General features: G+C 40.1%; 1 protein-coding gene across 1 annotated transcript in view; it reads left to right on the top strand.

Moving 5' to 3' along the window:
- The first annotated feature begins 18,678 nt into the window (after positions 1-18,678).
- Positions 18,679-23,018, top strand: part of DAPP1 (dual adaptor of phosphotyrosine and 3-phosphoinositides 1) — a 29,219-nt gene continuing 24,879 nt past the window's right edge. The window contains exons 1-2 of the mRNA XM_070948571.1: positions 18,679-18,697; positions 19,292-19,413. Coding sequence (XP_070804672.1) covers positions 19,328-19,413 — 86 coding nt within the window. The 5' untranslated portion in view covers positions 18,679-18,697; positions 19,292-19,327. The remainder of the gene's footprint in view (positions 18,698-19,291; positions 19,414-23,018) is intronic.

Raw genomic sequence — 23,018 nt, 5'->3', positions numbered from 1 at the left:
CCAGGCGAACCAGCGCAAATGCCCCCCTTGTCACGGCCGTTAGATGGTCCATTAGAGACAGCCATGAATCAAGGAGGACGCCAAGATTACGGACCTTATCCGAAGGAGCAAGACACTCCCCTCCCATCAACAGTGATGGGGCAGCTAGATTATGGGATGCCGGAATCCACAGCCACTCTGTCTTGGAGGGATTGAGTCTGAGCCTGTTCCTACCCATCCAGATCCGTACCGCCTCCAGGCACTTAGACATCATGGAAAGGGCATCCCTAGGTTGGTCCAGGGTGGAGATGTACAGTTGGGTATCATCAGCGTACTGATGATACCGCACCCCGAAAACTCGATGATCTCACCCAGCAGCCTCATATAGATGTTAAAGAGCAGGGGAGAGAGAACCGACCCCTGCGGCACCCCACAAGTGAGAGGCCTCGGGGAGGATCTCTGACCCCCCCACCCAAACAAACTGTGAATGGCCCGAGACGTAAGAGGAGAACCACTGTAGGACATTTGTCTTTGTTTTTATTATACTGTACCATCTGCCAGATGGTAATAGTTCAAAAAAGGGTGCCCAGGATGAGATGGATCTTTAAGAATGTTTTGAACTTTCTTACGGCAGTGGGAGCTATAAAACTCTTCCAAAGTGGGAAGAGGGCAACCAATGATCCTCTGGGCGATGACATTAACCCTCTGGAGTGCTGTCCTATTCTGCCACTGTGCAATTGGCAAACCATACACAGGTGCAGTAAGTTAAAATACTCTCTATGGTGCACTGGTAGAAGGTCACCAGCAGTTTTTCATTCAGTTGTTTCCTGAGAAGTCTCAGGTAGTATAATCTCTGCTGGGCCCTTCTGACCAGTGCTGCAATGTGAGTGCCCCAGGTTAGGTCCTCTTTTATGATAACACCCAGAAACTTAAAACTGGCCACTTGCTCCATTCAGTCTCCATTGATAAGCAACGGCTGGATGTCTGATCTATTCCACTATAAGCTCCTTGGTTTTATTGGTGTTAAGGACCAAGTTATTTTCTCCACACCATGAAAGCAACCGGTCCACCTCATCTCGATAGACAGACTCATCCCTCCCGGAGATGAATCCCATCACTGTTGTATCATCTGCAAATTTAATAATAGTATTACTAAAAATTGTTGCCTTATGATGCACAGTTTTGCCCAAAGTTTTAATAGTCCATATATGTTAAATGAAAACTAAACTCTGCCTTTATCCTGAGCTGAAAACTAAATAAGTCCAGCAATGTGGGGGAAGATATTAATTCCTGAGCTTATTTATGTTTGTTATACTACAAGGCTATGAAAAAATCTATCCAATCTTACATGACTGAAAATTGTCAGATGTATTATTACCTATTCATATTGCTTTGTGTAATTTTTTTATCTGTACCAGTACCTGTCTGGCATGTTGGCGCCAAACAATATGTGAGGAGGAGACTACCTCTTCACTGATGCCATATTCATGTTGGCATGTAGCTGCATGTTGCTCATGTTTTCTTCAGCTCTGCTGGCAGCAATTTCAGTCTCCTCCTTTTCTTTGTCTTGAACTGTCTTGCTTGAGTTTTCAGGCATATTGTCTTTGGCTGCATTAAAAAATGCAGAGAAAAGAAAGGAAAAATGCAATTCAAGTTGGAAGCAAAAGGTTCTAAAAATAGTCCCCATAAAGAGTTAAAGGGGTACTCTTAGTTTGGGGAACAGATACTATTTCAAGGTACTATTTCAAGCCAACTCTCAATTAGCTACAAAAAACTAATCCTGTAGAAACAGTCTGAAAAAACCTATAAAATGTACTGAGGAGTGAAATGTTATATATTCTGAACTACTGTAGCTGATCTAAACTGATATGTCTATAAATATAATTGTTAAATGAAATGTTAATGCAGACCTACTTACCTTTTTTTTGAGGAAATTATATGAAATAGTTGAGTAAATAGGACTTTCAAATTACTGTTTTAAAATATTATTTGGTATGTACAGTATGTTCACATAGACACACACACAAAGATGCCAATCACAACTTATCTATTTTTCCTTTTTACAAACTTATTTTATGGTGACTATTTGCATCAGCCAAACCTATTAAAGCAATGTTTTTCAGCTTTGGCAGCTTTAAGATGGGTGGACTTCAACTCCCAGAATTCTCAAGCCAACTTTGCTTTAGGATGTGTGGACTTCAACTCCCTTAAATTTAAGATGAGCTTAAATCTTAGATTTAAGATTTAAAGCTTTGCTGGCTGAAGAATTCTGATAACTGAAATCCACACATCTTAAAGTTCCCAGGATTGAGAAACACTGTCTAAGGCAGGGGTGTCACACTCACATCATCATGGCAGTGTCACGTGACCTATTAGGGCTTTCCCCCCCTGGTGTGGGCGTGGGCATGGCCAGCACGTGACGCATCTGGCCCGTGGGCCAGGAGTTTGACAGCCCTGGCCTTAGACATTGTTCCTCCTTTTCTTCCCAGGCCATTGAGCTTGGAAATAATTTTCATTCCTGATACTAAATAAACCATCTATCCAAGTTCACATTTCCATCTGATGTTGATTGCTATATTATTTTGTATCTCTCAGAGAAGCCCTGGCTATTTTGGACTTTTAAACTGTGCTGTGTTGGTGTGATAATTTATGTATCAACATATATAGACCAACATTTATCACCTGAAAAATATGAAACAAATATCTGCCAACATGAAGCCCTTTGAGGGTATAATTCACATAAATCAGATTTGGATTACTGTAAAGTATTTAGTTGTAGGTTTGCCAGAAACTTCCTGCCAAGTTGCATTTGGTTCATAACAGTCTCATATTGTGAGGAAAGAAGAAAGAAAGAAAGAAAGAAAGAAAGAAAGAAAGAAAGAAAGAGAGAGAGAGAAAGGAGGGAGGATCTGAAATTGATTTATTTGGTAGTTTCATTTCTGTTGTACCATATATTAATACAGTATATAGCTCATTTCCACCCACTAGACTTTGTCCATTAGTATAAATTGCTAAGCAAAGAAGGAATACCTAAGCCAGGTGTCCAATTTTTTTGCAAGGAGGGCCAGATTTGCTGAGGTGAAAATGTGTGGGGACCAACCATTCAGACTGACATTCTTTGAACCATTAACATTAAATGCAAATGAACTATTTTATGAAAGACTAAACAAATAACTTAACTGCACCAATGTGAAGGGTGAAAAGGCGCTGCTGTGCCATTAAATCAGCTTCTAGTTCCGTACATTTTTTCATTCCCAGTTAACTAGTTGTAGTTAGCATGTTTTGTCTGGTAGTGCCTCTTGATATTGAATTCCTTGAAAACAGCTACAGTCTCTTGGCAAATTAGGCAGACACAGTTGTTTCGTATTTCGGTGAAAAAATACTCCAATTTCCACTTGTCTGGGAAGCAGCGGTCCTCACTGTCAACTTTCCTTTTTTAAGTTACAGTCGCCATTTTAGAAATTGGCACACAATCTCACAAGGGTCATGTGGCGAGAGTGCTGACTCAGGTCTACTAAGAGTGATGACAGGTCTACTGTCATCTTCTGATGAAAAATATGGCTGAGATGCTCTGCAGAGCAGGGTGGCTGTGGAGCAGGAGGCAGCAGGGGACAGCTATGGCAATCGCTATGTGGTGAAGGGAAAAACGCTGGCCAGCGGGGATGAGTGACAGGCTGAGCCGGCAGGAAGAAGAGGCTGTGGGCCTTTCAAAATTTGAACACGGGCTGCAATTGGCTCCCGGGACGGACTTTGGACATGCCTGACCTAAGCGTAGTACACAAAATTATCTACTACAATGTCCTACCTGTTAATGATTATTTCAGCTTCAACCACAACAATACATGAGCACACAATAGATACAAATTTAAAGTAAACCACTCCAAACTTGATTGCAGGAAATATGACTTCAGCAACAGAGTGGTCAATGCCTGGAACACACTACCTGACTCTGTGGTTTCTTCCCCAAACCCCCAAAACTTTAACCTTAGACTATCTATTGTTGACCTCACCCCATTCCTAAGAAGTCTGTAAGAGGCGTGCATAAGCGCACCAATGTGCTTACCATCCCTGTCCTACTGTCCCCATTTATTCGTATCCATTTCATGTATTAATAATGTTTATACCTATATCTGTTATCTAATGCTTGACAAACTTCTGATTCTTTCAAACAAGATGGAATGCATTAACCAAGAAAATTTCTCCATCATGGTGCATAAGGTCTAGAAAAAGGCATGGATCTGCACTTGTGTGACATAATCAGCTCTCATGTTCCTGACTAGTTTAGAATCTTGGCCAGCAGAAAGATCTCAGCTGCTTTAAACAAAAGCACTGTTTGTTCATGACAAGTCTTCTGAAATTCAGGAAACTTTTGCAATGGCTTAGCTACCACCCCAGAATCAGCAACATGCCCTGTGATTCCACATTGTTACTTGCGTGCATGGGGTAACTGAAGAAGACTGGGGTAGCAGCTCCATAATTAGTATGGCGATAGAGCTTTGCAGAGCTTGGAGGGCTGGCCATTGACCCATTGCACTAAACTCTAGTCTCTGCTTCCAAACTCCTCCGCTTTTCTTTCATCTCCTTTAGTCTTGCATCTGCCAAAGTATAGGTTGCATATTTATAATTTTACAGAATTTAGGGAGGAATTATGAGTGTGTTATTTTCCTTGTCTATGGAGATTTTCAATCATACAGGTCATGGTTGTCCCAAAGGTGCTTTTTCAAAAGGCATTTGGACTTTCTTTGTTTTCCTGGAAGATGTTTCGCTTCTCATCCAAGAAGCTTCTTCAGCTTCTTGGATGAGAAGTGAAACTTCTTCCAGGAAAACAAAGCAAGTCCAGTTGCCTTTTGGAAAAGCACCTTTGTTATTTCTCTTCTTCTTTTAGCTGTTCTGCACTTTTGCAATGCTAGACATTATCCAACCCTTAAAAGGGTGTGTACAGTTGTGTGCCCCACTGTTCCCATTGATACCCTGGATATATGTATAGAGAAAATCACACAAATAGGTGTAGAGTAGTGGGTTGAACAAAAGAACATTACAGCGGTGAGAACAAATAGACCAAGCATACTTTAAATAAAGCAGGCTAGCAAGGAACTGTAATGTGATCGGATTTATGTTGCCATAGCCACATGCAGTATTACAAATATAATGAAAACAAACACTTCCCTGATGAGCAGACCAAACTGAATTTCATTGCAGAAGGTAGGAGGATTGGTTTCCCAATCTCTAACAGTGAGATTAAAGGTTAAAGGGAGGCAAGACTCCTTTCCTTTTTTGCCCAGTTTGGATCTTGCTTGCTTGTGCACCATCTGTGATTTGTTTATTTGAATGGGGTTTTATATAGTCTAATTATATCTCTTCTGAAATGGGTCGAGAGATTTGCTATGAATAGATGCCATCTATTAAAAAAAAAAAACCACCTTGATGGACTGATTGACCTGTTGGCAGAAAATGGACATGTTGCCCATGTGGGGCCCTTGAACAGCTGTTATCACCTATGCAATAATAAATAACCACAGGATCAGGATCTGATCAGGTCTGGATCAGACTGGATTGAAGTGGAATTGCAGGAGTGGGCAACTTACCTACCTAATGGTCTGAAAACCATTCCTAAACTCCTCAATTAAATTAAGTATTGTTGTTTATAATAGTGTTTGAATACTTTGATATCTTACAGATGTGCACATAGACCTCCAGAATCCTCTGCAATGCCACATATCTGGAATTGGCCAATAATGATTGCTAATATTTTCCTTTATCTTATTATCCTATCCTTTCCCTGAGGAATGCAGGATGATTTGTATGGATCTCCACCTATCTTTTTACATCACAATATTTCTATAAAGTAAGTTAGGTTGAAAGAATCACTTTCCCAATTTCCATCATGGCTGACTTGGGTTTTCAAATGTTTCACCCTTCCTGTTCAGGCGCTCACTCTCTGATTTCTTTTGAGAAGGAGATTCAATGGATTGGATCTTTTATATGAAAAGCATGATTTGTACCCTTTAGAAGATGAACTAGATATGTAGGGTTTTTCTCTCTGTATAGCGCTGTCACAAAACATATGCCATGCATAGCAAATGATAACAAAAAGCCAGCAGTACTTTGAGACAACTTTGCAGTGTGAAAAAAAACTTCTTGTATCCCTTTCCTAGGTTGCATCAAAGGTATCAAAGAAAAAAAAGTAAAACAAGTAGTTTCTTCTCTTCACCAGATTTTTTCTGGGTTAATATTACATCGTTCTTTCAATATGGAAAGCATATTGTGGAAAAACTTTAGGGAATTAAAAAAATGTAATCTCTATTGTTTTAAATATCCTTATCTCCCATCCAATTAGTCAAATATTTTCTTGTGGAATTCTTCTCTGCCATCAGCTTTGTAAACAAATTCTTGGCCTACAAACTTTAGTAAATGTTCAGACCTGATAACTGATTCTAAAAGGTAATTAACCTAGAATTGTGCATATATCTAATTTCACCTATAGCTTTTATATTTATACAATTCATCAGAGAGCAGCAGGAAGAAAATACTTTGGAAGACTTCCGAAGATTAATAATTTGTCAGGGAATTGCGCAGCAAGTGTCCAAATGAAGTCAGACATGCTGACATGAACTTGTAGTTTTATATAAATAAATATATTTTACAAGTACATATACAGCAAGCTAGATAGTCAGGCAAACAGGAGCATCATGAGGTAAATCACAGAGCATACAGGGCACGCAGAAGAAAAAGGCGGGAAAACAGGGAAACTCCCCCTCCACTCCCACAGCAACCAATCACAGTGGAGAAAGCCTCACGCAAAAATTGTGTGTTTTGGCTCACTGCACAATCCCATTGCTCTACCTATTAAACATCTTAGCATAATTATCATTGAAAAAACAGCAAACAAGGAGATGTGAGAGGGTTTAATGTGGTTTTGGTTGTTTTTACATTGGGTAACACGTGAAATAATCTTGTGTCGTATAATGAGAAAGAAGCAAAATGTCCATTGGATTTGTCTACAAGACATTCCAGATATTTTGGATTGATGCCTGTGAAAACTAGTCACAATGGCAAGCCGTAAGAATGTAGTCCATAATATCTAACTGGGTTGGTCGCTACCTCTTGGTAGCAGATTTTGTGAAGGTTTATCCAGAAACCTATATATATATTTGGTATCAAGTTACAGTATGTTTTCATCTCATCTGTTTCAGAGGTTCAACAACTATGTCAGCCCTAATGCTATGATCCTCTGTACCCGAGGATCATTTTCGTAGAACCATCAGAGTTGGAGGTGGGTAGGTGTCATCAAAACACAACACTGGCTGCAAGCCAATGCTTTCTCCACTTGGACAGCATAGCAACAATCAGCAAGATAAAATTTACTTGGAAACATTACTAGCCATCAAAACAAACCTCAGTAGAGTTTATTCTTTTACGAATGAAGGCCAATATACATTTCCCTGAATAACGTTGCAGAGTCTAATCTGAGTCGGTCATTGGGAGCAAAGGTTTTAACTTCCAAGCTTTTGGACTCGTGGCTGGAGCCCATCAGGGAACTTTCCTCTATCTCACACACTCTGCTAGAGAGAAGTTCCCTGAAGATGGGTTCCAGCACGAGTCCGAAAGTTCAGAAGATAAAATCTCTGGTCCAGGGGTGAAATCCAGCAGGTTCTGACAGGTTTTGGAGAACCGGTAGCAGAAATTTTGAGCATTTTGGAGAACTGGTAGAGGAAATTTTGAGTAGTTTGGAGAACCAGCAAATACTACCTCTGGCTGGCCCCAGAATGGGGTGAGAATGAAGATTTTGCAGTATCCTTCCCCTGGAGTGGGGAGGGAATGGAGATTTTGCATTATCCTTCCCCTGCCACGCCCACCAAGCCACACCCACAGAACCAGTAGTAAAAAAAATTGGATTTCACCATTGCTCTGGTCCCAGTGACCAACCCAGATTGGACACTTTCTCATTCTTTTGCTTTTGATAAAATATAGAAAACTGGTTTTATTAGGTAGGTAGGTAGGTAGGTAGGTAGGTAGGTAGGGTGATAGATAGATTCAACAAGAGAATAATCATGGAAGCCATCGAAATAGAGAAACACCCCCATAACATGAATAAACGCGACAATACCACCTGCCTACCGGACATCTGGAAACTAGCCCTAGACAACAGAAGGGTCCCAGCCACGAAGATTAACACCGGACCCAAGATAACACATGACACCACCACCAAACATCCTCACCAGATTCAAACCCAAACCCATCCCATAGACGAAATACAACCACCATCCAGAAGCCAGACCACGGCGGCATCACCAGCTGCTGCACCCCTCTCTGATCCCCACACAAAGCAAACTGACACATGCCATGAACACATGGCAAGACCTCAAACTCGGAGCCAAACCAAAGCCCGGGATGTGGCATCACAGCCATCTGCTCAGGACATTACATCAAAAAACTCAGGATATCACAACAGTAGAACTCAGGATGTTAACACACAGCCCATTACCCAGGTTGTTAAAACACAAAAGACTAATGGGCATACATCAAGAACCTCACTACACAGGGTGTTACGAAACAGCTGACTAATCTGCAATCATTAACTCCATCAACCAATCAAGATGTAACAACACAGGCAACCAACCCGCTCACAGCAACAAAGCCAGCACCCCACACCTCCCCACCAGTATTTATAGAGAGACGGCAGCTTCGATCATGCTTTCCTCACACAAGCACGAAGCCGAAGACACCAGCCTGAAGATGACGCGTGGGACCTCGTCGAAACGTCGCCAAGATACTCTCAATCTTACACGGGAAAAGACCCGAATACACCAAAACTTGCATATAAATGATTCTAGAGATCACAAGAGGAGAAATACAAGATACTATTTGTTCTGGATCTAAGTGTGTATTTCTGTCTTAGTGCACATTGTATCACAGGGCAGTACAACAAACATTTTTCTTTCTTCTCCTCAGAGGGAAAAAGAAAACCAATAAGAAGTGCCAAGTAATAGACAAGCACGAATTGTAGCTTTTAATATTCCTACATGGATGTTCCAGGTAAGACTACACCTCTTGAGAGGATCTCTATTTATAACAACCACTCTGATAGGCTAAGCAGCCAGGTGTTAATGTGACAAAGTATTGGTTTTTATCATGGCCCAAATACCTTAACCCAAAATGGAAGACAGCAGAACAGAGATTCATTATTCATATCAACCACCGTGAAGGGCCAGAAGTCCTGCCAGGGGGATGATGGGGGAATAGAGATATACAGTATATGATGCATTGGATGCCACCCAACAGGTCTTTTGAACTCCTGATTTCCTTTATGGAATGGAGGCCCTTTTCATCTTAGAAATCTTTTGTGCAATGACCAGGAAAAGCATTTGGGACTTTAAATAAGCATTTGGCAACAAATCAAGCTGTCAGTGACTTGGAAATGCCAATGGTATTTCAGATTCCCATTTGTTCCCTTCTTGGTTTCTGGTTTCATACATGTAAGTAGTGATTATGTGGCCTCTTACCAAAATAAGAGGAGATAAAATCACATAATCACCTTTGAAAGGGTACCCTGACTAGTATATGGAGAAATTATATGCCGAACATTAGGAATTATATGTTCAAGGGATGGAATGAGAGTTCTAAATACAGTCCAGACTGCCACCAAATGTAATTCTTCTTGCAAGGTAGTACCATCCACATAACATTCACCAGCATGCACAGTATTTTAAAATTCACACAACACTACTTTATGTACATTTCCATCAACTTCTAAAAAACTCTGCACAGCAAAGGCATAGTAAAGTCCATCTCTTTGAACAAATCCTTTTATTTAGTTTTCAGTAAGTGTACCCTTTTATTTATTCTCCAAGAAAAAAAAATCCTCCAACAATTCATTGATGGTACAAGATTATAATATGTTGATAATGTGCAAAGAAAATAATCATTCTAACATATGGTTCTGTGGTTACATTGATATATATTGTGATTGCTGGGTAGAGTATGAATCAGCAATCCCACACACACTTTTGGGTATTGTTTGCACACTCTTCCTTTCAGGAAAAGACACAAGGCCTTTATCCTTTCAGTACTTGCACCATGTTGCTTTTTCATAGCTGGAAACTTCGCTTTCCTACACAGCACAAAATCAATACACAAAAAGTGACTGAATTATTTTTTGTTTCTTTCTTCAAAAATATGAATGATTTAGTATGAATGAGAATGTTTCCCCTCTTTACTGTTGGGATTTTCTGAAATCTTCATTTCCAGAAGAGAATATATGTAGAAGAGATTAAAAGAGAATATAAGTAGTTCAGAACTGAACTGTGAAATCCTTGGTGCTTTCTGAGCTTGGCTGTTTGTTTGAGATGTTTCATTAACCAAAGTTAGGCAACATCATCATTGTGAGAGAGTGTGGAGTTTGCTCTCTGTTTATATCCTATAACTTGCTCTGCAAGTTTTGGTGGGGTGTAGTTTTCTTCTTGATAGTTTATTGATCAGGGTATAGTTTTCTGTTTGATTGTTTATCTGATGTTAATCCCTGTTTATCTGAGTGTTGGCTTCTGGAGAAGATGTTCCTAGTCTTGTTTATTCTTAGGTTTTTGTTGTCTCTTCTGAATGGTGTGTAAATATGGCTTCTTTCCATATGTCTATGGATGGCTAGTTTGTATGAATGATAAACTTCCAAGAATTCTCTGTTTTTTGATTTAGCTTGATCTAGGATGCCCACATTTTCCCAGGTGAAACTATAGTTGCATGTGTCCATGTGTGGTGAGATTAAGAAATTTTTATTTCTCATGTCTTTGACAGCTAGGACACTGTGATAGTAGACTAGTAGACAACATCCATGATCACCAGTCAGAAGACACGGAAGATAAAAATGGACGCCATTTCTTGCTCTTATCTGAACATAAAGCCTCCAGATAGGGTTTTAGAAAGGTAACAAGTTGTCACTATGTTGCTAGTTTATTGTCTGATTTAATTCCTCCTTAGTCCACTATTCTAGTTCCAGCAAAAGTCAGGCTGATATTTATTACATTTAGTATTTTTATAGTACTTTACTTTAAAACCTTTTATTCTGTTCTTCAGCCAGAAAAGATACTAAAGCTTACCTATATTTAGTTTAAAAGACTCAGTGCAGAATGGAAAAGAGAAGAAATGGGAAACAAAGAAATGTTGAACATTACACAAACAGTTGAAAGGAGGAACCACATGAACTAATAAATTAAGCAGAAGGAAAATTGATTTCCTTCTGCTGCAGTCTGTTGCACTAGCACTCGTAATTCTTTCAATAATTTTAATGTATGCCAATTAGTGTACATTTAAAGTGACAATAAAGTTATTCTGGGATGTGGTGGCTCAGTGGCTAAGATGCTGAGCTTGTCAATTGAAAGGTTGGCAGTTCTTTATCTTTATCTTTATTTGATTTATATACCGCCCTACTCCCAAAGGACTCAGGGCGGTGAACAGCCAAACGATAAAATACATAAATACAAAATTTAAAAACAGAATAAAACCGAATTAAACAATTTGGCCCAGACAGATTTAAAACACCCCAATCATTTAAAAACAGATTAAAATTTTCATATTAAAAAGAAAAAGGGAAAAGATTAGGCCAGGCCCGCCTGGTGGAATAAAAAGGTCTTGAGAGCATGGCGGAAGGTGCGCAGGTCCGAGATCCTCCATATCTCCGGGGGGAGCTCATTCCAGATAGTAGGTGCCCTCACAGAGAAGGTTCTCCCCTTAGGGGCCGCCAGTCGACATTGTTTGGTCGACGGCACCCGGAGGAGCCCCTCTCTATGAGAGCGTACCGGCCGGTGGGAGGCTATTGGTGGTAGTAGGCAGTCCCGTAGGTAACCAGGTCCTAAGCCATGGAGCACTCTAAAGGTGGTAACCAAAGTTCAGTGGTTTGAATCCCTAGTGCCGCATAACAGGGTGAGCTCCCATTACATGTCTCAGCTTCTGCCAACCTAGCAGTTTGAAGGCATGTAAAAAATGCAAGTAGAAAAATAGGGACCACCTTTGGTGGGAAGGTAACAGTGTCCCGTGAGTCTTTGGAATTTAGTCATGCCGGCCACATGACCACAGAGACATCTTCGGACAGTGCTGGCTCTTCAGCTTTGAAACAGAGATGAGCACTGCCCCTTAGAGTCAGGAAAAACTAGCACATATGTGAGAGGGGAACCTTGACCTTTACCTTTAAAGTTATTCTAAGTCTAAGTCTAATTATGTAAAAAAAAAACATGAATCAGTACCCTTTCTTTATTGCTGGGCTTAGAGTTAAAGTAAATTTATTTATTTATTTATTTATTTATTTATTTATTTATTTATTTATTTATTTATTTATTTATTTATTATTTGTTTGTTTGTTTGTCAAATATATACAAGATAGCAGGTATAGGTATAAACATAAACATGGGAAGTAAGTACAGATAAATGGGAACAATAGGACAGGGACGGTAGGCACGCTGGTGCGCTTACTATTAAATATGATAGTAAATGCATTCAAATTCACTCAACCAACTTGAATTAGCTGGGAGTGGTTGATTATTGATGGGATCAGGACAGACTCCCAAACAGCAGTTAAACTTTAAATAATATAGTGAAGCTAAAGATAATCCCTCTGCAGTTGGTAGTATTTGCATGTCAAGGTAATCCAGTTAACATTTGTGAAAGATTTCCTCCTCAAGCAGATATGGTTGCAGAGAGGCTTTTTCCTAAAGAAAGAATTTCTGGAGATTTGCAGTAGAAAAGAAAACAGATCAACCATATTTGGGTTGCAAATCTAGATGGTAATTAGATCACAGCAAAGAAATTTAAAACAGCAGCACCAACAACTCTTTGCTGTCATGTAATGGTCAACTGGATTTTTGCAACCTGGATATGTTACCTCTAATTATGTTTCCTACTACTTATTGTCTACTGCTGAGCTTAAATGGTCTCCGGAGAATGGTAGGGGACAAGAAGGCCTGGACGAAAGTTGCCCATAGGGTCACAATGGGTCGGACACAACTTTGCAACTAACTAACAACAACATTGTCTTTTTAAAGCCAATGCATTTTTAAAACCGTGTACATAAATGATATAAAAATAAATCAAATTAGGCCCATCCTGACCCATAGATCAATTGCTAACACTAGTCAGCTACCTCTGTAAAGCTCACAATTCAAACAAAATTATGGCTATCTCGTGTGTCCTGTTTCATCTTTGGTATAGAAAAAAAATGCCTTATATTTGAAGTATAATTGCCACTCTGGGACAACAAACGTTTTGCATTTAAATAAAATCTGCTTCAGGCTGAGCTTTCCTACTCTTTCCAATCTAGCTGTCAATCTCAGTGTCTTCATTGGAGCCTGCAGTAAGCCACAATGATGCCAAAATGCTGAGACATGAGTGAGGATGCAATCATGCAAATACTATTATAATCTAAACATTTTAGGACTGACACAAGTAGGTAAAGTACAGGATTTGCATGATTAATCTTTACACTTGTGTGAGCCGTGGTGGCGCAGTGGTTAAAATGTAATATTGCAGGCTAATTCTGCCAACTACCAGCAGTTCGATTCTCATCGACTCAAGATTGACTCAGCCCTCTATCCTTCCGAGATTGGTAAAATGAGGACCCAAATTGTTGGGGACAATATGCTGACTCTGTAAACTGCTTAGAGAGGGCTATATAGCACTGTGAAGCGGTATATAAGTCTAAGTGCTATTGCTATTTTCCTTTCTCCTGCCATGGAAGACATTATAGTCTCCTGCTTTAGTGGCTAAACCCAAATCAAAGCAACCAGGTGAAGCCACCTATGAAGACCCTGTCTCTTTAGGATTTGTGCAAAAGAGAAATTTCAGCAGAGGTGATATACTATGCAAACACCACCTAGTGGAAATTTCTACTGTACTTAGAAATGATCTTTCTTGGCAGTTGGCCATCCTCCTGAACTAAAATAGCTGTCATGCCCCTTTCTTTTGAACTTGGTCTACTGGTTTTCATCTGCACATGCAGCAGCTGAAGGTTGATGTAAAGTATTGATGCTTATGATGAATGAATCACCTGCATTTAAAAACACTCTGTCCATATAGTGAATTTGCTGACTGTACCAACTACTGCACCAACCTTTCTTGGAAGAGGAACCTGTGCTAGGACTTGCAATGGAGGATTTTTTTTTAAATCTCACAGAATGCAACATTCAAACATGTAAAGTTGGCCTACAGTCTGATAGTCCATCTGTAGTATGCAGCATTACTGAAATACATATATTTGCAGTAAAAAGAATATGACATAATGCTCTCTATGACCTTAGAATGCACATGAAGAAATCACCTCTTTGAATTCTCCTCTGCAAAATGGATTCCTAAATATCTTGTTTTTGGCAAAGATGCAGAAATGGTATACCATTATGATGTTTTTACATCTTCTACTCTAGTTTACAACTTTGGGATTATCTTGTAGTCTGTCAGAAGAGTACAAATCAAGTTCTATCTTGTATAGCTGCTGAAATCACCAAGGGTCACCTTGATTCTGCAAATAGCTATGTATCATTTTTATTGACATTATTATTTCATGGGACAAAAGACCATGGCTAAAGTCAGTAACTGCTGCCGCCCAAAAACAACATTCTTGTTAAACTGAAGTATACTCCACGTTTACATGGCAGGATTATTTCAGATTGAATGTATTGATTAGGGATTAGGAGGTACTAAAAGCGGCAATTGACCCTTTCTTTTTGACATACTTCTCCTAAGAGGACTATGTGGATGTCCTACAACAGCAGACAGGAGCTCAGCACAAAGTGCTGATAGATGCACCCCAGGAGCACTATATGAGCATTCCAGCATAGTCAGTGTTCTTGCCATACCCTTAGCAGACTTGTCAGATAACCAACTTGTTGTGTGGCAGCTATTTTTATATTCTGTGCTCAAAATGGCCTGTTTTCTCTACTTCTTCCTTCTGACTAATCTGCAACAATAGTTTTCTCTCCTGAATTGGTCATGCAGTAACTTCTATTTCCCCTAGTTATAGGGGGGGCGGGTGGTGGTGGGAGCCATAACCACAAATCTAAGAAAAGAGCCTGATTTCCCTGAAGAAGCCACTACTGCACTCGTGTGGAGGAAGGAGAATGTAGAACGTAGGCAAATAAAATCCATTCTGATATTGAGACACTGCTAAGCCTATCTAGCCTGGCTTTAAATGCTTTGCTATTCATCTATTTCTCACCGTCTATTTTGAAGCAGGGAAAAGCTGTGGTGGGCAGGGCACAGATGCAGTGTTGTTAGACAAGCGGACAGAACTTAGAATTGGTAGGTAGGTGAAGAGGGTTTTGTATGGTTGTTTATTTTCTATTTTGAGGAGCTATAAGGCCTGGGCTGGAGACCACCATCTCCAGCTGAATTCGGCCTGGGCTGTTGGAACATATAGGGAGGGTCTCCTTGTTGACTCAACACTTGGGGAGCTGAAGTTAAGATGCTTTTTTTGTAGCACTGCTGATGCTGTGAAATGGGCTCCTTACTGACCTCATAATGGATTCTTAGTAGATTTTAGGAAGCTGTTTCAAAAAGCTTTTCAGCAGCATTGCCTTTTGCGATTCTTATTTTTCTCTCTCTCTCATGCTTTTGTTCTTGCTTTGCAGTTTGGATTTTATCTTTCTGTAATTCTTTTCTTTTTGTTTCTGTCGGGACAGAATGTCCCTTAACTCAGGCAGGGTCAAAAACAAATAAATCAAAATACTACTCAGCACAACTGTTTTTTGTCTTCCTCCTCCCAAAAAACTTTGATAGGGAAATGTGCCTTCATTATGTACTACCCTATTTTGTCAGTGTGGTTGGGGGCTAATGTGGTTTTCAGGTCAAAGATGGACTAAGTTGCTAATGAGGCTCTGTTGGTTATTGTGTAGACCAGGGGTGTCAAACTCAAGGCCCAAATCCAGCCCTGGGGTCCTTACATCAGTCGACGGGGCTGCCCTGGAACCAGCAAAGGACTGGCCCGCGATGCCTCTGCCAGTAAAAAGGGAGCTCCGTTTCTGCTGGGAGAGAGCTGCAGGAAGCGACTGCAGCCGAAAACGGAGCTGGAGACAATGAATCCCCCAGCCCCACCCGGGCCACCACAGGTGCCCCTGATGTTGAACTGGCCATACCACCCTGGCCACACCCACCCAGCCCTCCGAGGTCAAACACAACCCTGATGCAGTCCTCAATGAAATCGAGTTTGACACCCCTGGTGTAGACCATTCTGAATACAGATCATTGGTGTCTCTCTGTCTTCTACAGTTCCTTTCTAAACTGAATATTATTGAATGGAAGAGAGGAAAAACTATATCATCTGTTCTGTTGGAATGATATCTAAACAGCCTTTGGTAGTGTGCAGAGAAAAAATAAGCTAGAGGTAAGACAAGTAAGCTGAGGCTTTGATTACCAATAAAAAGCAATTCAATATGTACACAATGAAAGGCACTTGCCATATTTAGTACTTCCTCTTTGGAAATCACCTACTTATAAGAAGTAGCACTTTCACATCCATCTTACTTAGAGCCAACTTAATGGGGCAAAGGCAGTTCATACAATGAGTAAACAGACCTCTTACCCAGTGGTGGGTTTCAAATTTTTTTACTACCGGTTCTGTGGGTATGGCTTGGTGGGCATGGCATGGATTGGTGGGCGTGGCTTGGTGGGCGTGGCAGGGGAAGGATACTGTAAAATCTCCATTCCCTCCCCAATTCAGAGGAAGGTTACTGCAAAATCCCCATTTCCTCCCGATCAACTGGGACTTGGGAGGCAGAGAATAGATGGGGGTGTGGCTAGTCAGAATTTTTACTATCGGTTCTCTGAACTACTCAAAATTTCCGCTACCGGTTCTCCAGAACTGGTCAGAACCTGCTGAAACCCACCTCTGCTCTTACCACAGGGAAAATATTCTGATGGTGATGTGACATTTGTTTCCCTTGAACAAAAGGATGTCAAAGGAACACACTAGGATAGAAGGGCCCAACTATATAATCTATAATAGACTCTATATAACTAGATTATATAAGCAGGATGAATATATTCCTATAGGACTCACTGAGATGTTTGCATTAATAATTCTGTGTGGTGTAGTAGGCAGTTGGATTAGTTAGTGATTTGATGATTCTATACCAGGGGTCTGCAACCTTAAACACTCAAAGAGCCATTTGGACCCATTTCCCACAGAAAAGAAAACACTGGGAGCCACAAAACCTGGGTGGGCATGGACAACTCAATGTCACTCACTTCCACCAGTCACATGACCCCCCCTAGCCACGCCTACCCAGCCGGTCATTAGGACAGGGAACCAGTTGTCAAAAAACACTTGGAACCACAAAATCATTCTGACATATCTCTCTCTCCCCTCCTTCCCTCTCTCCCCCCTCCCTCTCTCTGTCTGTATCTCTCTATGTCTCTCTCTCTCTCTCTCCCCCCCTCATTCTGTATCTCTCTGTCTCTGCCCTGGCCGCTTCTCCATCCCCCGCCATTGCCCTTACCTTCTCAGGCCAAGCCAGGAGTGACTGGGAGGGGAGGGTGAGGAGTGGGGCCAGCCAATGGTGGGATCACCTGACAGGGAGCCACAGAAGAAGGCCCAAAGAGCCGCATGTGGCTCCAGAGCCACAGGTTGCTGACCCCTGTTCTATACAATGGATCTTTTTATATAGCACTGATTCTACAAGACTCCTTTTTTCTTTCTTCCTGAGCAATAATCCTCAAGATAAACTGAGTATGAAACAGAAGTCAGTCTCTTGCTGCTAATAAACTATATTCCATTACAGTATGATATTTGTACATCGAAAAGTCTCAGGTTGTAAAGCTTTCCCACTTAAAGGATCTGCGAAGTACCAAAACCACTACCTATGGTCTGTTATTTTGCAGACACTGCTTGACTACGTGGGAGATTCATAGTTTGTATTTGTGTATGTGCTGAATGTAGGAGAGAAAGATTCCTACTGTGTCTACTAGAGAAACCATCAAAAGGGTGTTAGCACTACAGGAGATTAAAAGTTGGGCTCAAAGCCCAAGGGGAAAGTCTATGCAAGGATATAAAACCAGAGAACAATAAGTCTAGTGAGAAACTGTACTTAGAAAGACATGGTGTGCTTAGAAAATGTCAGGTCAGGGCAGCTGGCCTGTCTCATAGAGAGCATTATGCTAGAGAAAGCTATGTTCTCAAAGAAACCAGAGGCCTACATGCTTCCTCTAGTATTAAACAGAAAACATATGAAAAAAGTAAATGATAGGAGGAAAGTCTATTCCCAATTAAAATAACTTTATTTGTCTAGACTGATTCTTTGTCGTGGTGTCTATTTTAGTTTGCTGTTTGAATTGGCAAAGTCAGCAGAATCTAGTGCCATCTCTGCACCCAGCTGATAGAGCATGCAAGCAACAGCCAACAGCTCAGCAACCCTGATACAGTCTGACTGGTTATTTTGGTCTTCCAGGGGAAAAAAATGGTGTGTGTATGTCTGTGTCTGTGTGTAGCGAAGCAAATCTAACAAAACTTGTAACTTCATTTTAAGTTCATTTTTTCATTGTTCATTTTTCCAAGATTGTAAGGAATTTTCTCTCTATCCTTATTGCAATTGTGCATGTAAGGAAGAGTAAAACAGGAAGAAAGTTTTCATCATGCTTCATAGGGGTTTAAATTAAGCTTTCCCCACTTCCAAGGATGCCAGAAAATTAAAAAGAAAAAGAAGAAGAAGAAGAAGAAGAAGAAATCTTTCTGTTGCTTTATATTCAGGTAAAAGTCCAAAGTAAAAACTTTGGAAAGTAGGAAAAAATGTGGGGTGAGAGAACATAAAAGTTATGATACAGTCTTGCTGTTACTCTACAGTAAAAGTACATCCTGGTTTTTTAAAAATAAATCTGGAATGATATAGTGTCTTCCATGAATATTCAGTTATTGTTTTCTTAATAATAAAATTGTAAACATAGGAAAACTCCTTTTGGTGTCCATAAACAGGTAAGTAGTGGTATATGGTAGATGTTCCCCTTTACAATGTAGGCTGCATAACCTTCCCAACTAACATTCGGGCTGCCCTGCCTGTTTATTGTGTGATGCAGGACAGAAGAAGAGATGAAACAGCCCTAGCTGCATTCTCCAGGCAGCTTCCCCTTTTCCCTGCAGTGAGCTGGAGAGGCCAGGGAGGGCACTTTGTCAAAGACAGGGAGGGACTCTGTTTTCACTTCCTCATTCACCCTGTTCAAGCTCCAGAGAGAATTGCTCGTCTTACAGGGTGTCTGTACTGTTTATCACGAACAGCAAGAAGCTGAGCCTGAAACAAAAGGATGCTGACCTGTTTGCCATCTCTTTTATCCTTCTTTCTGTGGCCAGTGGTACTTTGAAAAGGAGCTGCGACAACCCTGGTGGATGGGCAGAGTGGAGATGGAAGACAGAAGGAGGATGAGTTACCGGCACGTTCATGACCAAGCAGAAGAGGAGCTCCAGAACTTAGAGTAAGAACAGAAGTTATAATTACAGTAGTTTGTGGGTCCTTCCATTCCTGGGAGGGTTCTGGGTAACTTATGAAAGCTGGCTGACATTATCCAGTTGGCCTTTCCCAGTGATCCCTCCCGTATCTTCTTCCTTTAGTCTCAGCTCCGATCCAACATCCAAGGTTGGGGGTCTTCAAAGATAGTCAAGAAAATCAGTTTGCTCCTTCCATTCTTCTCCTTTAAACAGGACAGATACTTAGAATCATAGAATCAATTGGTTTAGATATTAGAAAAACAAGTTCTAAGCCTTAAAGAATGCAGAAGAGAGGGAGAAAATGCTTTAGGAAATGAACAGCGATTGCTGTGAGCAAGAGAAGAAGTTTGCTAGAGGAATGTTTATTTAATTGGAAAAGTCTTTTTGTTGATATCTTAAAACAAGATGCAACGCTCAGTTACTGAAACAGTGGTAGGTCACTGATGAATCAAGTGAGTTTCGTTGTTGTTGTTTTTTAAATACCTGAGGGCATCAACAGGCAAGTTAAACCATATTTGTGGTCTATGGAGTTAATCCCAATTCTCTTCCTGTCTATAGGCCTCTCCCCTCATTTTTTCAGGGAGTTGGGTTTTTACTTTAACGCTTGACAATTTACGACGATGGGTATACTACAGACCTTATGTATTTTCTGACAAAGGCTGGAGGGAAGACAAGTTGCCAATTTTCTGCAATTGTGGATGGAAAAGTTATTTAAACTTCAGATAAGAGGTTTGAGGGTCATACAGGCCTTGAGGTTGCCAACTATTCCTATAAAATGGAATACCTATAATGCCATTCTGTTTTTCAAAAAGGTGTTAAAGCTGCAGCTTAAAGGAAAGGGAGTGCTTCATAATAGCAAGACATCATTATGTCCGTAGTGATGCCATAGTATTACCTAATAGGAGCCCCTATCATGCACAAACCCACTGATCTTATGGTTCTGCTTTTTTCTGAGTAGTATGATATTGTCATGCTTTACTGAAAGAATTGTGGTTTCTCCCTAAATAAGGGAAATCTGAGAAATCCTTGCAGCAACTGAGTAGTATCTGCAAAGTGTTCTTGAAAGTCAAGTGGGTTCACATTATATGTTGAAACCAATAAGGAGTTTATGAGAACAGTTCTAACATCTATGGTTAATATGTTTGTTAGACCCAACCAACAAACCTTGTATAGAACTGTGGATAAAGTTTGGAGATCTGTGATTTTTTTTTCATTAGGAAAAAGTTAGGAAAGAAGGAGGAGGAGGAGAAGAAGAAAAATGAGTGATTTGAGGATGAATTTATGAGGCCCTCATGAATAGGGATTTAAAATGAAATAAAGAAAGAATTATGGTTTTAAGCTGTTATGCTTTTATACACAACGGATAGGATTCAGGTCATACTCAGGAATCTGGGCACAAACAAGGATGAACATTTAAAATCCAGCTGAGTGTAGAATTGTTCCCAACGTTAGGTAAATATTTGTGATCTTAGATAAACAAAAAACAAAAGTAGAGGAAAACATATTTACAATCACAACTGGGACCAGAATTTACACTGTTAAGCAAGGCAGTTGTTAAGCGAGTCATGCCCAATTTTATGACTTTTTTGTCATGGTTGTTCAGTGAATCTGGCTTCCTCCATTGAGTTTGCTGGTCAGAAGCTTGCTGGGAAGGTCACAAAAGCTGATCACATGATCTGGAATGCTACAACCATCATAAATACATGCCAATTGCCAAGCAGCTGAATTTTGATCACAGGATCATGGAGATGCTGTGACAGTTGTAAGTGTGAGTACCAGTTGTAAGTCACTTTTTTCAGTGCTGTTGTAACGTCAGGCAATCATTAAAAGAAAGGTTATAAATCGAGGATTACATGAAGCTTTAGTATTAACAGAAATGGAAGTTAAGTTTAGATACTATACTAAGTAGAAGTCAAATTATGTTGTGCTAGTTAATTATTCTTGCAACAGTAATCCTAAAAGAGTGAAGTTTCCTTTTTAGGTGACAGACACTCATTTTATTCCAAATAAACATATGTGACTTCAGAGCAGGTAATCTGACTAATCAACTAATTAAGTACTTTCCAAATTGCACGTAACATAAAATATCGGTAATGGCATGTTTTGTCATATGGAAAAATCCAAAAAGTCATGGTCACACAATCTCTTCATTAGTCCTGATCAAAAATATAAGCAATTTACCTCTTGCAAGACTAAACATCAGTTTTTCTTGGACAGCTAATGGTCATAATGGTAGCTTTACAAACTGTGGAAATACAATAAAAGCTTCCTACTTAGAATAGACATCTTAACAACAATTCTCTATGTGGAAATTTCTTCTTTAGAAACATAGGCTAGGTTTAAATTTAAACTGATTTCTTACACATTTTCATTGTACAATAAGTGGTTATGAGCTTAAAGTCAAAATCCATGTTAAGATTCAGATAGCACATAAGAGTTATTTTGTCCCTATTTGCTATTATAGATTAATATATAATTATCTTTTGGAATTTGTCCCATTTGGAATATCGGCCTAAGTGGTCAGTAGAAATTAGTTTGGCCATTTTTTTCCAGTGTTCTTTTCAAATGAGCTTAAGATAATAAGCCCTTCTACATGAGGACTCTGTGACAAAAGTCCATCTCTAGAATTTCCTGGTCTCACTGGGTTCACAGTGGTAAAATTCATGTTTGAATTGCTGAAGTTCTGTGAAACTTGTGCTGTTCATCTTCTCATTTCTAGGAACTGGGCTTCTGGGCTGTAGTTGCCCTTTCATAAATCATTCTTAGAGGAATGGTGAATTGACATTTTTGAAGCTTCCTTTCATAGAACCCATTCAGACAATTTTTTGCATGCAATCAGAAACATGCTTAGAACAGTGAAGACATGGATGGGTAAATGTGTTAGAGAGTGTGCCTGGCCCGAAGTCACCTAATCAGCTTTTGTGGCTGAGAGTGGATTGGAACCTGGGTCAAATGCCAGTCTAACATACTGATTCTTACTTAACATTTCCATTCTTTATTATGTGACTTTGCAGTCTCTATATATGTGAGTACATTGGATTGGATCTCAGGTCTTGGTTATACATGAAGTGTCTCGGTTCCACCTCTCACTTGCACAAAAGTGATTTGCTGGAAGGCATCTACCGTACTTCTGTGGAAAACATTAGCAAAGGGCTAATGACCTTGGCGAGAAGTCTGTAGAGACTAGCCAATCTGAATAGTTGTCTCATGTTTGCACAGTTGCAACAGTAATGAAAAAGTAACCTTGGTTGGCAACCAATTTTTGCATTTATGACCTTTGCAGGTCTAAGAGCCTTGGTAGTACAGTGGTCTAAGGCACCCTGTTATTAAGCTGGTTATTAAGACCAGCTGCCTGCAATTACTGCAGGTTCGAATCTCGCCAAGGCTCAAGGTTGACTCAGCCTTCCATCCTTTCTAAGGTAGGTAAATTGAGGACCCAGTTGTGGGGGCAATAAGCTGACTTTGTATAAATATACAAAAGAATGAAGGCTATTACTTAGCACATTGTAAGCCGCCCTGAGTCTCCGGAGAAGGGCGGCATATAAATCAAATTTTTTTTTTAAAAAAAAAGCAAATCCGAGGTAAGATCAGA

Source organism: Pituophis catenifer, unplaced genomic scaffold, assembly GCF_029215685.1.
Source record: "Pituophis catenifer annectens isolate HBS135680 unplaced genomic scaffold, rPitCat1.0.hap2 SCAF_8, whole genome shotgun sequence".
In the NCBI taxonomy this organism is placed as follows: domain Eukaryota; kingdom Metazoa; phylum Chordata; class Lepidosauria; order Squamata; family Colubridae; genus Pituophis; species Pituophis catenifer.
Note: the sequence above shows the minus strand (reverse complement) of the source record. Positions and strands in the feature narration are given on the sequence as shown.